The 13,713-nt window shown below is 51.6% G+C and overlaps 8 protein-coding genes across 8 annotated transcripts; 4 read left to right on the top strand and 4 right to left on the bottom strand.

Moving 5' to 3' along the window:
• Window positions 1–1,024: 1,024 nt before the first annotated feature.
• On the top strand, window positions 1,025–1,930 carry AA0111_g9477 (hypothetical protein; the record flags this gene model as incomplete). Its single annotated transcript, XM_028656039.1, has 1 exon — window positions 1,025–1,930. The coding sequence occupies one exon, from the start codon at window positions 1,025–1,027 to the stop codon at window positions 1,928–1,930; it is 906 nt and encodes a 301-aa protein (XP_028502888.1).
• A 1,113-nt stretch (window positions 1,931–3,043) lies between these two features.
• On the bottom strand, window positions 3,044–4,437 carry AA0111_g9476 (hypothetical protein; the record flags this gene model as incomplete). Its single annotated transcript, XM_028656038.1, has 3 exons — window positions 3,044–3,939; window positions 3,995–4,267; window positions 4,326–4,437. 3 exons carry the CDS (start codon window positions 4,435–4,437, stop codon window positions 3,044–3,046), a joined length of 1,281 nt encoding a protein of 426 aa, XP_028502887.1.
• A 528-nt stretch (window positions 4,438–4,965) lies between these two features.
• Window positions 4,966–7,119, bottom strand: AA0111_g9475 (Pre-mRNA-splicing ATP-dependent RNA helicase; the record flags this gene model as incomplete). Its single annotated transcript, XM_028656037.1, has 1 exon — window positions 4,966–7,119. The coding sequence occupies one exon, from the start codon at window positions 7,117–7,119 to the stop codon at window positions 4,966–4,968; it is 2,154 nt and encodes a 717-aa protein (XP_028502886.1).
• Window positions 7,120–7,601: 482 nt separating this feature from the next.
• AA0111_g9474 (Proteasome subunit beta type-3) lies at window positions 7,602–8,364 on the bottom strand (the record flags this gene model as incomplete). Its single annotated transcript, XM_028656036.1, has 4 exons — window positions 7,602–7,745; window positions 7,794–8,245; window positions 8,296–8,314; window positions 8,362–8,364. 4 exons carry the CDS (start codon window positions 8,362–8,364, stop codon window positions 7,602–7,604), a joined length of 618 nt encoding a protein of 205 aa, XP_028502875.1.
• A 248-nt stretch (window positions 8,365–8,612) lies between these two features.
• On the top strand, window positions 8,613–9,245 carry AA0111_g9473 (hypothetical protein; the record flags this gene model as incomplete). Its single annotated transcript, XM_028656035.1, has 1 exon — window positions 8,613–9,245. The coding sequence occupies one exon, from the start codon at window positions 8,613–8,615 to the stop codon at window positions 9,243–9,245; it is 633 nt and encodes a 210-aa protein (XP_028502928.1).
• A 294-nt stretch (window positions 9,246–9,539) lies between these two features.
• On the bottom strand, window positions 9,540–10,555 carry AA0111_g9472 (hypothetical protein; the record flags this gene model as incomplete). Its single annotated transcript, XM_028656034.1, has 2 exons — window positions 9,540–10,412; window positions 10,466–10,555. The coding sequence occupies 2 exons, from the start codon at window positions 10,553–10,555 to the stop codon at window positions 9,540–9,542; spliced, it is 963 nt and encodes a 320-aa protein (XP_028502884.1).
• A 941-nt stretch (window positions 10,556–11,496) lies between these two features.
• AA0111_g9471 (putative proteasome subunit alpha type-7) lies at window positions 11,497–12,473 on the top strand (the record flags this gene model as incomplete). Its single annotated transcript, XM_028656033.1, has 3 exons — window positions 11,497–11,499; window positions 11,555–12,106; window positions 12,156–12,473. 3 exons carry the CDS (start codon window positions 11,497–11,499, stop codon window positions 12,471–12,473), a joined length of 873 nt encoding a protein of 290 aa, XP_028502885.1.
• Window positions 12,474–12,801: 328 nt separating this feature from the next.
• On the top strand, window positions 12,802–13,639 carry AA0111_g9470 (hypothetical protein; the record flags this gene model as incomplete). Its single annotated transcript, XM_028656032.1, has 2 exons — window positions 12,802–13,042; window positions 13,116–13,639. The coding sequence occupies 2 exons, from the start codon at window positions 12,802–12,804 to the stop codon at window positions 13,637–13,639; spliced, it is 765 nt and encodes a 254-aa protein (XP_028502883.1).
• Window positions 13,640–13,713: the final 74 nt, after the last annotated feature.

Genomic DNA, 13,713 nt, shown 5'->3' with positions numbered 1-13,713 from the left:
AAGGGTAGTGCTGGTCTCGCGATTCTGGGCTTTACTTCTAGTTTTGCCAAGCTGTTTATACAGAAATGAATGATTCATAGACAGGCGGGTTCTGGTGTCATGGCCGCCTGTGCCGATGAAAAAGGCAAAATTGTTGTTGGGTGGAGGCACACAGCATGTACTGCATCACGCGCACTCTTTCTTCCAAAGGCTCGCTTATCATAGGCCAAACCTCATACCCAAAGCATGGTGTGAAGATATACACTATCTTGTTTTTGATAGTTTGTTACTGTACAAAACAGCGTATTACCTTAGAGTATGATACAGCAGAAATGCAACTGGTGAACCCAGCGAAAGTTATTGCGCAATTGTTGCAGAGTTGCGTTGTCACCACACTTCAGTCATAACACTTCTGAGCATAGATCCTTTCACTTAGGTTGTTGCAGGATATAGAAGTTGTAAGTGGCTTGTTTGGCTTGAGTCGTCGCAACACTAGCGGGAAGTGGATGGTAGCGAAGGTATAGCATTTCGTACCCTCACAAGCTATTACGATCATTCTGCCCGCTAAAGTACAGTCCCGACATTCGGTATGAAGAAGAGCCAGTAGTAGTCTCAATCACATGTGCTGACACGTGTTCGAGTGTGGAGACGAACAACAGCCTGTCAAATATTTAGAATATCATCTCGAGCACCCAAATAGGATCTCGCGAGTTAAATGGCGCCGGGAACTGGCGTCGATCATGGTGGAGATCCTTGACTGTGATCCTGTGGTATCTGCGCCCCAACCCGCGATGACTTGATCGAAAACCTCTCAAAGAGAACGCTTGGTAGGTTAATTACATGATGAAACTGATTTGCTGGCGGCTTGTGAAGTGGTAATGTGCCCATAGGTAACCATGGTAGAAGTGATGTGTCTATAGCGTTGGCCGGTAGCGCAGTCCGCAGTCGCCTAAATCTTGAAGAGTATAAAGCTTGGGGAGGCCCCCCCGTCTTGTATCCTTATTCCCAACATTCTAACCCAAGCCACATCAATACCGCCAACAACATGGCTTACAACTACACCAAGATGAATACCGGACGCCCGGAGCCAATCCAGCAACAGCAGCCGCCTCCTCAACCAGGCAAGAAGTACGAGCTGTCTGTTGAACAGCAACCGATCCGAGCTCGAATGTGTGGCTTCGGTGACAAGGATCGAAGGCCGATAACTCCCCCGCCCTGCATCCGGTTAGTTGTCATAGACAACCAGACAGGAAGAGAAGTCGACTTTCAGGATATCGACAGCACATATTTCGTCCTCATGGTGGATCTCTTCGATGCGGCGGGAGTTGATCCCGTTAACCTTGTCCGGCATAGTTCTGCAGCGCCGACAGTTAGCATCTCCAGCAGCACAACCACTTCATATCCTCCTCCTCCGGAGCGAACGCACCAAATGGTGACTACATCAACTCCCTACGACTTCAGAGCATATGGCGGAAATCCTTCGTCAATGGGATACTGCTATCCACAGCAATACCAAATGTATGGCCCACCTCAGGCCGCCATGATCCCCGCCACGCCCATTGGCTCAAACCACACGCGCAACCTTATTGGCATGAATGCAGTCAACGCCTGCCGCCTCAACGACCTGGCAGGCAAGCCTGGCTTTTGGTTCGTGCTACAGGATCTCAGCGTGCGCACCGAGGGCACCTTCCGGCTGAAGCTCAGCCTATTCGATATTGGCGCTGGGGACGGCACAAACGGCACTGTCCACCTAAACGGACCCAGCAAAGGTAAAGGCCCGTGTCTTGCCACCAACTACACCGATCCCTTTACTGTTTACTCAGCCAAGAAGTTTCCCGGTGTGATTGAAAGCACCAAACTCAGCAAATGCTTTGCGCAACAGGGCATCAAGATCCCCATCCGCAAAGATGGTGGGCCCAAAGTGCCCAATCAGTCCGAGTTCGACGAGTAGTGATTTTCTGGTCATTAGTCAGCAAGGCTTTGTTTGTGACTATGGCAGGGTATAGACAAGGGCATGTCACGGCATGGAGTTTTGGAAATTTTAGGGGTTGGGGGAGTTTTGGGGGAGTTTTGTTCCGGTGTTTCCGGCGTTTTCAATGTCAATACCTAGTCAATAGTCTTCAATACGTGTATCAACAAGAAACTTTCAAAAGCACACGTCTTCATTGCTGCCTTTTTCTTTTTACGAATGGTGCGTCCTGAGCGTATACGTCGTATGCAACATTCCTACTGTGACATACTAGTACAACCATCATTGCCCCTACAGGATACTTTTTAGTGGTAGTTGACATTTAAGTTCATCCGAAGAATCTCGTTCCGTCATTAGCCTTTGCAATCATGCTTTGTAAAGATGAGTAACTACATGGGTGTTATTTTAGCAATTAGAATTTCTTGTGTCGATGTCTTCATTGTTAAGTATTATATGGACTAGCTATCTTCGCCATCCTAAGACAGCAGCTTTATGTTCGGGTTGGCTGAAGAACCCCTATATGATGTTGTTTACGTCGCGATGTCGATTAAATGTAAAGACAAGTATAGTCTAGTAAGAGTCGTATGAGATGAAGCTTATTACTGAGAGTAATTGCTTTTGTGTGATTGTCTAATGCGATGCGAATTCCGTCATCCCCTAGTAGATGAGATCCTCTGCATCACATGATGCGGCTGGTAGTGACACTTGGTGTCGGTGCCCTACTGAGAGGCTGCAGTAGCGATGACTGTCCGTATCATGGACAATCCAAAAGGACGTAGTGTGCTCTGACGTGACTGTGCTGGAGCCGGACTCCCGCAGATGGCGGAAAGTGGAGCAGAGGATATGCCTCAGACTGGCCGTACATGTACTGCCGTCGTTGATGATTTAGCGACTGAGCTTGGCAATACCCTGTAGGTCATGCATCAGGTTTGCTGCCGTATTGGGGGACCATCTCTTATTGCGGCATCTAATGCCTATTTCGTAAGGTCCGGAACGGACGATATTCTCACGCGGTGAGCTTGCGCAGACGGAGGACTTATGAGGTCGGCCGAGCCTATCCAACAAGTTTGAGCTTGTCAGGTATGATCTGTCGCTTCACCCAATATTATGTTTATCCATCTCTTCATCGATCCAGCTCCCACGTTTTACCCTGACTCGCCTTCTCCACTTGTCTTGGTCTTCCTGCTGCCCTCGAGTTTCCCATCCAGTCTCCTCATTCATTGGCTCCGCATGCGTGACATTCGGACTGATGCGCCTGGGATCCACGAAGTCGGGGTATTGCTGGCTACCAAAGTCGTGCGTGAGCAGGCTGCTGTTGAGCCTTGCTGATGTGCCTACACTCGCTGTACCACTACCACTCTGTGTCTTTTCCAGCGCCAAAGTATTCCGGCGTTCGAAACTGTTTCCGCGCGCATAGTTGTTGTTGTTCATGCTCTGATCGGATTCGGCTCTGACGCGCACGAGTTGAACCAGTTTGCCGAGGACAGCGAATTCGAGTTTGAGTTTAATCGAGTATACAACGCCTTTGAGAGTGGTTTCGATGAGGTACAGGTTGGCGAACTCGACGCTGAGTAGAGCGATGTCCATGGCGATGATCAGTACATTGATAGTGAGGAGCTGGTACATTGTCTTCCGAACGTTGGTATTCTTAAGGTGTCCCATCCCAGCACTGTCATCGAAACTTCGCACGTCGTCTTGAACCTGTTCTGAGAGCCTCAGCAGTCGTACCGTCTCTTTTATGTATACTATCGACAAAATAGTCTCTTGCACGAAGAAACCGACCATCTGTATCTTTTCCATTATCGAGTATCCGCGGACGAAGCGACTGAGCGTGGTGTCGGAGAATGAGTTCGCGTTCGAGCCGAAGGTCAGGACGGTCGTGATTGAATGCAGGAGTATGCCATTGATAATGATCATCCAAAGAGTCCAGCGAAGGACGCGACGCGAATTCGTAACGAGGTGGAGACGCGACCACAGGACCACAGATTGCCCTGGAAGCCTGTTAGCAGTCACATACCAGAGTCCTCGAGAGTTGAGCAAACTCACCAGTGATCATAGGCCACCACCCAAGCGTAAGTAGGACGACGGCGACATATCCAGCGTCTCTTGAGGGATCCAATACCCTGAAGAACTTGATGATGAAGCCGAGAGCGTATGGTATGATGCCGAAAGCGCTGATGACCAGCGACCAGAAATACAGGCCATGGTAACGCTGGAAAGTGACGAATGCGAGGATAATGAGTTCGATGGCGTTGTAAAGGGAGAGGCCGAGGAGAAAGGCAATAATAATCTTGAGGACTAGAGAGTCGCCCGTGTAGCCTGCACAACTGTCAGTACCGAACGATCAAGCTTTAGGGGACAAGACTGCGACGCTTACCTCCAGTGATTCCAGCGCCGGCAGACTCGAGGGTACCCAGCGCCGGTGTTGACTCCGCTGCAAAAACAGACGACGTCACGCTAGAAACAAGACTGGCAGACAGCGACGCCATTTGCGAAGCTTTTGTCCCAAACTCAATGCGCAGCTCCTCGGCAGTACGACGAACCAGGCACGAAGCGTGTTTGCGACTCCATCAGTCAAGAGGAGATTCGCCTGGTAGCGCACAACATGGCGACAGATTTGACAGGAGAAACGGGCCGGTAGGGAGCGACATCGAGTACGGGCTTGTTTTCATCGAGGCGGGGATTTTCCGTGTACGAGCGTCAACGGTGCGCGTGCACTAATAGACCACGCGCGGCTTTTCAAAGCACACCAACCGGTTATGGTGCCAAAGTGACGCTGCCACCTCCACTTGCTAGCCTTTCCAGGATTGAGCAGCACAACAGTCCGGGGTAGATCGGCGCTACTGAGTCGTGCATTAGGCCGTCGATTGACAAGTTTTGCTTTGCCGGGACGCTCACCATGTTCTCGGAAAGTTGAGGCGACTTTACATTATTACTCAGCTAATGAGGCTGCAACAGGGTCAGTCTTGGGACCGATATATTGCAGCTGCCTTGCCATCTACGGACTCTACAGCTCACTACGTGATATTCTTTTGAGCGACCTCACCCCTCTTCTTGCCCTTCTGTTGTGCTGCCTCGTGCTTTCTCAGGTCCTCAGGCACCTTACTGATCTGACTCTTCATGAGAATCTGCTTGAGATCGTAAAGTACATCCGCATCTTCGTTGCCCCAGAACGTGATAGCAACACCAGGTTTGTCCGAGTCAGCACCCAAACGTCCAGTACGACCGATACGATGGGTGTAGCTTTCGATGTTACCAGGCATGTTGAAGTTCACCACCAATTGAACGCCTTGAATGTCGATACCACGACCAAGCAAATCAGTGGCAACAAGCACGCTAGTTTGTCCATTCTTGAGGGACGCAAGAGCAGCCTCACGCTGTTCTTGGGTTTTTCCACCGTGAATCGTGGCGGATGAGAAGCCCATGTGTTTGATCTCGCGAGCGATGGCATCGCAGTTTCGTTTGATATTGACGAACACAATAATTGGTGCAGAGAACTCGCCAGACGTAAGAATCTCCTGGAGACGCTTCTTCCTCTTCTCTTCTCCCTGGACGAATTCGACGCGCTGCTCAACGGTGTCAGTAGCCTCGCCTTGGTTGCCGACTGTAACGATAGCTGGGCGACGTGTGTACTTCTTCGCAATCCTTTCGACAGCTGGCGGCATAGTAGCTGTGTACATCATGGTTTGGCGGTATGTTCCCTTTCTCATCGCATTGGGGTCTTCGGCCTCGTCGGTGTCTGGTTTCTCGTTGTTGACGGGTAGCGCATCGAGGATCTTGTTGACCGGCTCTTCGAAACCCATGTCAATCATCCTATCAGCCTCATCCATGATAACGTAAGTACACTGACTGAGAACGAGAACTCGGCGCTCAATACAGTCTACTAGACGACCAGGCGTGGCAATGATGATCTCGGCTCCGTCCCGCATTTGGAACGACTGTTCTTCGATGGAGTGACCACCGACAAGAACAGCAGTCCTGAAACCTAGTGGCGACGCAAACTTGCGAGTCTCTATTTCGATTTGCTGGGCCAGTTCACGCGTCGGTGCGAGGATGAGGGCGTACGGGCCATCATGACGGGTCATGGCGTCAAGGGGGGGTAGTTGTGAGATGTATGCGAGTAGTGGCAGGACGAAGGAGGCAGTTTTACCCGAACCTGTTGCAGCAACTCCGATCAGATCGCGACACTGTAGAGCAATAGGTATGGCCGCGCGTTGGATGGGCGAGGGCTCGGTGTAGCCAACCTGGTGTACGATACGCATAAGCTTGTCTGGAAGTCCTGATTCGTCCCAGCTACGCATAGGATTCGGGATTCCGCCTCCTTTGGTAGCGATGCTGAAGTCCTCCTTGAAGATGCGCCAGTCGCGTTCCCGCATGTTCTCCAGTCTCTTCTCGCTCCAGTGCTTGTCTAGTTGTGCGCGGCCACTCTTATCCTTCCGCCGCCGCTCCATCTCAAGAAGTGCCTCAGCCCGTTCTTTGCCGTGTTCTGGATCTCGCTCCATGATTGCCTCTGCCATTTTCCTTGTGGTTGCGTCTGTGACTTCGTCGGAGAAGCCACCAAGTCTGCCACGTCCAAAGAAGCTTGCTTCAGCTTTCTGTTGGTAGATTGGGTTATAGTCGTGGCTGGTATCCTCTTCTTCGTTCCATTCAAAGTTAAACTTCTTTTCTGTCGTTCGCTTGCGCTTCTTCTTGGCTGAAAACGTTGACTGATTTTGCTCTGCGCCCATGTATCGTTGTCTTATCAGAGCCTCAGCGTCCTCGGCTGGACGCTTGTTGCCCTTCTTATCCGGTGGTGGTGGGGGTGCCATGTCTCCGTTTCTGCGATCGTTTCGCATCGATGATGGTCCAGTCGGCGCATCGCGCATCGAACGAGGCCCTGTAGGTACGGACGAGGACGAGCCATTGTGACCATTGTAACTGGCCTGACCATTCGTGCGGTTGTGCTCTTGCGAGTGTCTCCAAACATCGCTGTCTCCGTTCGAAGCCTCTCGCCTCTTTTGCGCTTCCTCCACTTCTTTCTTCCGCTTCTCAAGCGCAATGCGCTCCCTCTCCGCTTTTGGTATGAATTTGGGCTTCGCGGCAGCCGCTTCTTTATCGCGCTTGGCCTTTAATATGTCGTCGATACTCGGGGGCTGCTTACGAGCAGCTGGGGGCGGAACGGCGGCGGTCATCTTACTTTTGCGGAGGTCACGGTTTGTAGAGTTGCGGAGGAGGATTCACGCGAACTATAGATCGCATGCACGCTAAGGCAACACCAGGTCACGTGCGTGATCACTATCGATAGTAAGCTGGCCCCGCTACATGGATCGGTTTGCCATACACTGCTTCAGATAATAGCGTCACACGTGTTATGTAGATGCTCATGTCCAGCCACCCAGTATCGTCTATAGTTGCCTGGGGCTTTCCAGCTTGTCCTCGGATTTGTCATGACGGGCTCCAAGAACGTGTATCGACTTGGAGATGCCTTCATTCAGGAGCTAATTCTAGCTGTCTGCGGTCCAGATGGCGTACCTAGAGCGATATCGCGTACATATCACAGCATGGTGTGATCTTGCCTCCTATTCTCGTCACAGCCACAAGGCAGATCTCCGGCACCCTATATTCATCGTAGCTCGTAAACATGATCATATGCCACCTCGTACCATACACCACCTCAGTCCTGCCTGCCCTTGAGTAACCGCTTGGTAACCTTGTCCTTCTCGATGATGTAAACGTGTGCGCCCCAACCTGAAAGTGCGTCTCGGTCGACGGCGTTGAGCAACGCCTGTGAGATTGTCTCGAAGAGGTCCTCGGGGCCCTACCATGAATGTTAGCTTGGTTCAATCTAAACATTGATACAACCCACCAGATCCGGCTCCCACAGTCCTTCACATGTACCGAACAGTTGATCGCTTGCGGTTCCGCTAACAATGAAGTCCTTCGCAAAGTCAATGCAACCAATGCTGTCGAATCCGCAAATGAAAGGCTTTCCACTCGTCTGGTTTATACCGGCAATAACCGGGCTTATGAAGTAGGGTCCAAAGCGCTTCTCGTACAGACTTGAGCTTACGAGGTTCGCCATGGTCTGAGGGCTGATGTTGCGCTCTTCGCGGAGACGGTACATGTTGACCTTGTAGCGGAAAAGGTCTGATACGGTGGATACATCGGTGGCGAGTCCTGTAAGACCTAGGAAGACGTCGCCGTACTGGAAGATCTTGGGGAAGTTGTTGGACACGGTGAGGGCTTGCATGCCGAGACGCAAGTCGCATGCTATGGCTACGCAGTCCTTGCCCACCATGGCCACACAGGCACCGCCGTCTGTTCAAATAGTCAGAAGAGTATGCGTGGAGGTTTCCGTGGAAGCGTACTTATGGAGAATGGTGACGACTGGTGCGGTTAGCTATGGACTGCATGTTGACAGCGGGATTACTTACCATGGCTGTGTATTTGATGTGTTTTCCGCCTTGGTCTGTGACTTGTAGCAGAGAGGGGGAAACGACTCTCTGGCGTGTGTTGAAAGCTGTGGTGTTGGTTGAGGTTGTGATGTACTCAGATAGGTAGCAATAGCTACGCGGCGGCCAGGCGGCGCGAGTAGCTCCACCCTGGACCTCGTAGCCTTGGCGCGAACTTTTGACATGCACCAACAGACACGCCCATAGCGATCGCAACGCACAAGATACCCACCATGAGCGCCCAAAAGTCTGTCGAGATTGCAAAGTCACTGCCGCCGCGGTTACTGCGCTTCTTCCAAAAGTACCCGCCACCATCGCTCTTTCCCAGTCTCTCCTCTCAACTCGCATCGCCGACTTCACACTCAACCCCAGACACAATATCGACAACCCCACCAACCGACCCCAATGCCTCCATGACCGAGGTGTCGGCGCCGGAGGTCACACCCAGACCCTCAAATGCGCCCTCGAGTTCAAATATACCGCCAGAAGCGCACGATTTGCCGTACCCAAATCCATTTCTCCCACATAAGAACTTCGCAACCGGACGGTGGCACTCCCCCGCTTACGGTCTACGGAAGCAAGCCGACCTCGTAAAGCTCGCATCAGAACATGGCGTCGTTGATCTCCTCCCCTGGACCATCAAGAAGCCAGGCGAGAAGGAAAGGCGGAGGGTAGAAAGAGGACTGCAAGTCAAGGGCACAGGCGAGGGACAGAAAGTCAAGGGAAAGCTCTGGGAGCGAACATTGAAGGGACGTCTAGAGATGAGGAGGCAAGCTATGCTGAACATGCCCGCTTTGATCCAGGAATGGAAGCAGAGGGGACATGGAAGAGGTTGGAAGAAGTGGCCGAGTGGAAAGGCGAAATAGACTGCATCTTCTTGAACCCCTTTGGAAAACAACTGTTCGAATGTACCAATACTGTTTTGTTTCATCACACAACGAAACCTAAGTGCAGCTCAATCGATACATTGCAATGTAGTTCTGCCTGGGTATCCTGCTAACCGAAGTATCTCATGTACGACAATCCTTCGACGTTATTGTTCGCGTGTGCAACTAGTTCTGGGTATAATATAGGAAACAAGGATGTGCACACAGGCGTGCCAACGTATAAACTCGTCAGGGCCCCTATCCTCAGGGAGTCCGACATAGCGACATCATGTTTTACATGACCATCTCTTCATCGCCATATCCGCCGTGCAGTCCATATTCTCGCGCATATGCATACGCCCCGTAAGTGTTCTCCATATCCGCGACGCTACTCGCGTTCTTCTGCCAGAGCCCATTGCTCCCTGTGTTGTTGTAGACCGGGTCGGTGGCCTGGTTGTACTTGTTCGATTCTTTCTCAGCTCGCGCTGACTGTTCATACTCGCGCCTAGCCATCATCTCATATCCCGACGCCATATAGGGTTCAGCTGCTGCAGACATGCTCTGTTCCAGCTGCTGCTGGTGCTGCTGAATAGCCTCTTGTTGTGCCGACTCTGCCTGCTGCTTCTCGTATCTCAACTTCGCCATTGCCTCCTCCTGTGCTAGGCTGGTGGGCGGCCAGTCGTAAAGCTGTCTAGACATGTTGTAGTCTACGCCTGCTGGGTGACCTTGACGTCCTGATGGAGGAGATATACGCCAAAGCTCCAGGAGACGGAGCCGTTGATCATCATCCGCATTTTGGAAGAGCTCGATCTGTGAAGGGAACAGAAGAGTGGGGTCGATGCTGTTCCTTAGGAGTACAGCCGCGAGATCCGACGAGTCGATGTGCGTCTTCAAGGCCGGCTCAGAGGAACTGCGAGTAGGTACGTGGTATGAATGGGTGTAGTGTTGGGAAGCGTAGACAATCTGCTTCGGGGTCTCTTCTTGCTCTTGCTCTTGCTCTTGCTGCTGCATTTGTTGCTCTTGGTGCATCTGTGGTTGCATGGGCTGTACGTTTCCTTGCGACAAGTTCATACTGGCTGAAAACAACCGGGTAAGCTCATCTTGCTGCATGTTTGCGTCTTCTGCTGCTTTCCCTTGGACGTTGATGCCTGTAGATATTGTGCCGCACTATGACGTAATGTTAGTATCTAGTAGCATCGACCGATGATGATCGAGCTTACGTTTGAGCAAGAGATATTCTGAGAGAAAACGAAAGGACTGTACGAGATGGGCGTGTCGTAAGTGCAGTTGCAGTGGTGGAGGAGCTGCATATCCTCTAGGGTCTCAACAGCAAGCGGTATGAGGGGCAACGTGGAAAAAAAAGAAGGTTGGAAAACTGTATCAGTCGTCGAATCGGATGACACTTGTAACGATAGAATATCTTGGGCACTCGAACTTATGTTTCGCTGCTAGGCTTTGATATTGGCTCGTACTATCCGCGCGTGCGTTGGTTGGGCGCTGACGACAGTCGGCGGGGAAGGGGTCAAAGGCGCTGTGAGTCAGGAACAAACAGAGAAAGGTATTCAGAGACACTTGAATCAAGTCAGCAGTGAAGAGGGGTCAGTAGGAAAATTAGCAGCAGCGTGATGGTGGTTCTTTATGTACCGTTAAGTATAGCGTGCTGTTGGGGTCATGCGTGTAGGCGGGATGATTCTGATAATTTTGTCGCCCCCATCCAATTAGTGACGAAGCTGAAACCCAACTTGTTCGGCTAGTCTTTGGACAGCCAATGATGTGTCTCTGGAGCTTGTAAATAGTGGTCGGTTTGGGACGACAACTCATCAAATGTGTATGAGCGTATGCACTTTTGGATGTAGGTGTGTGCAATTGGAGCGGTCCAGGCGGAAGAAGCCGGGACAACAGACAGCGAATACGCGAATACAGGAGAGACCAGCAATGAGAGGACGGATCGCACCAACTGGTTTCGAGAACGTCACAAGGGACCCGGAAGATCGCAACGTTTGCGGGCGTTGTGACTTGCGTACGTTGGTGCTGATGCCTCTACAATGGGTATCGGGGACCGGGGATGATCTCCTTGGCGCGCTAGTGAGCTACTGGAGCTTGCGCAGATACACCATTGCCTAGAATCATCAACACCGGGACGCTCGACTTTCAACGTTTGCTAATACGGTAATTGTTCCTTTACAACCCAGGGACTACTTGACATCTCGAAAAACCCACATCACCGTCTTCAGTCTTCACCCCGCCCACCATGGTAAACACCCCACCGCAACAGTGCAAGCACCCCAGTCGATCTAACCATGGTGTAGACTTCAATAGGCACGGGCTACGACCTGTCCAACTCGGTCTTCTCCCCCGATGGTCGAAACTTCCAGGTCGAATACGCGGTCAAGGCGGTCGAGAACGGTGGCACAGCGGTTGGCATTAAGTGCAAGGATGGCGTCGTACTCGCTCTCGAGAAGCTTGTCAGCAGCAAGCTCCTCAAGCCAGGCGCGAACAAGCGGATAGCAACCGTGGACCGTAATATGGGCATCGTATCTTCTGGTCTCCTCCCCGACGGTCGCCACTTCGTCTCCCGCGCCCGCGATGAAGCAGCTCAATGGCGGCAGATGTACAAGGCACCCATTCCCTCTTCGTCTCTTGCCGACCGCATGGGAAGCTATGCCCAAGCATATACTCTTTACTCCAGTGTCCGTCCATTTGGTATAACCGCCATCCTTGCAGGCTGGGATTCTGAGGCAGAGCTACCAGTAGACGGCCAAGTCGGTTCTGGGCCTGCTGTTGGTTCGGGAGGCAAGAAGGAGGGTGCGAAGCACGGTGGGCCATCACTCTACATGATCGAGCCCAGCGGTCTATATTGGGTATGCAGAATCATCTTGTCGAGAATTGGGCAATAACTAACGCGCATAGGGTTACTACGGTGCGGCTACAGGCAAGGGCCGCCAGGTCGCCAAGTCGGAGCTCGAGAAGCTCAACCTCGCTGAAGGACAGCTATCACTGGAGGAGGGTGTCAAGGAGGCAGCACGCATCATCTACGTCGCGCACGATGACAACAAGGACAAGGAGTTTGAGCTTGAGATGACATGGATCAGCAGTCTCGACGGTCCTACCAAGGGCAGGCACGAAGAAGTACCCAAAGACATCCGGGAAGAGGCTGAGAAGTTAGCAAAGAAGGCACTAGAGGGAGACGATGATGATGACGAGGACGAGGAGAAGATGGAGGAGTAGACGACGACATGACACTGCGTAGACGGTAACATGCATAACGAGCGGCTTTCATTGCCTTTCACGATCAAATGAACAACATTTACAGAAGCAAGCACGGCAATGTCACTCTCACGTTCGGTCCGCCTACCAAACTTGCTTCGTCGCTCCTGCCATTTATGGATTGACATCATCGACGAATCGCCATGCAGGTACATCCGCCCCACTACTGTAGCGCGTCACCTGCAAGCCGAGTTTGAAAACCAAGTCAACAACTTCCATAAGTACCATACGTCACGCGTCTCTCCCTCCACCTACACTCCCTCTATCTAACCAATTGCTGTTTGCCATCATGCCGCCAACTCTTATACTTATCCGCCATGCTCAGGCAGAACATAATGCCACCAGCGACTGGTCTATCCGTGATCCTCCACTTACCGAGCTGGGCGAACAGCAATCCCGCGAGCTACACGAGAGTCTGAAAGCGAGCAAGATCGGCAACGAAGTTGAACTCATTGTTGTGAGCGCTCAAAGACGGACGCTTCAGACTGCCACTATTGGACTAGACTGGCTTATCAAGAAGGGTACAAAAGGTAAGGTTGTTCACGGAATGTGAAGACGCTCGTTTCTATACCAGTGTAACATGAGTTCTGATTCGCTTTACAGTTATACCTGACGCAAACTGGCAAGAAAATGCCGACAAGCCCTGTGATACTGGAACACCCATCGACCAGATCTCTAAAGAATTCCCGCAATACGACTTCTCAGTTGTAGACCCTTCGTTCCCAGATAAGACAACAGGCGGAGCCAAAAACCCATACGCCTTTACCGAAAAGGCTATCCTAGCACGTGGACAGAGATGTCTCAAGGACCTCTACTCGCGTCCCGAGAAGGTTATTGCCGTTGTCTCGCATTCGGGTTTCCTGCGCACGGGTGTGTGCAACCGCATGTTCTTCAACGCCGACTGGCGTGTCTTTGAGTTTGATGAAGATGAGATGAAGAAGAATGCTGGATTCTTCGTGTTGAAGGAGAGTGAGGAGACAGAGAAGAAGGGCGGAGGTATGGGCAGGAGTGATATCGGCGTCTTTGGTATCGTACCTGGGGACTTCCCGCCGGAGGTTGAGGAGGAGATTGCTGCGAACAAGGCACAGGTTGACGATGAGGCTACTAAGCAGAATCCGAGTGCTTGAGCCTCATAAAGTTGGGTCATTTAAGATTTTTCTGCTACCGAGTGTACGTCCTTAGGAGTCTTCCATCAATTAGA

This window comes from Alternaria arborescens (assembly GCF_004154835.1).
Source record: "Alternaria arborescens strain FERA 675 chromosome Unknown contig_27, whole genome shotgun sequence".
Taxonomy (NCBI): Eukaryota; Fungi; Ascomycota; class Dothideomycetes; order Pleosporales; family Pleosporaceae; genus Alternaria; species Alternaria arborescens.
Note: the sequence above shows the minus strand (reverse complement) of the source record. Positions and strands in the feature narration are given on the sequence as shown.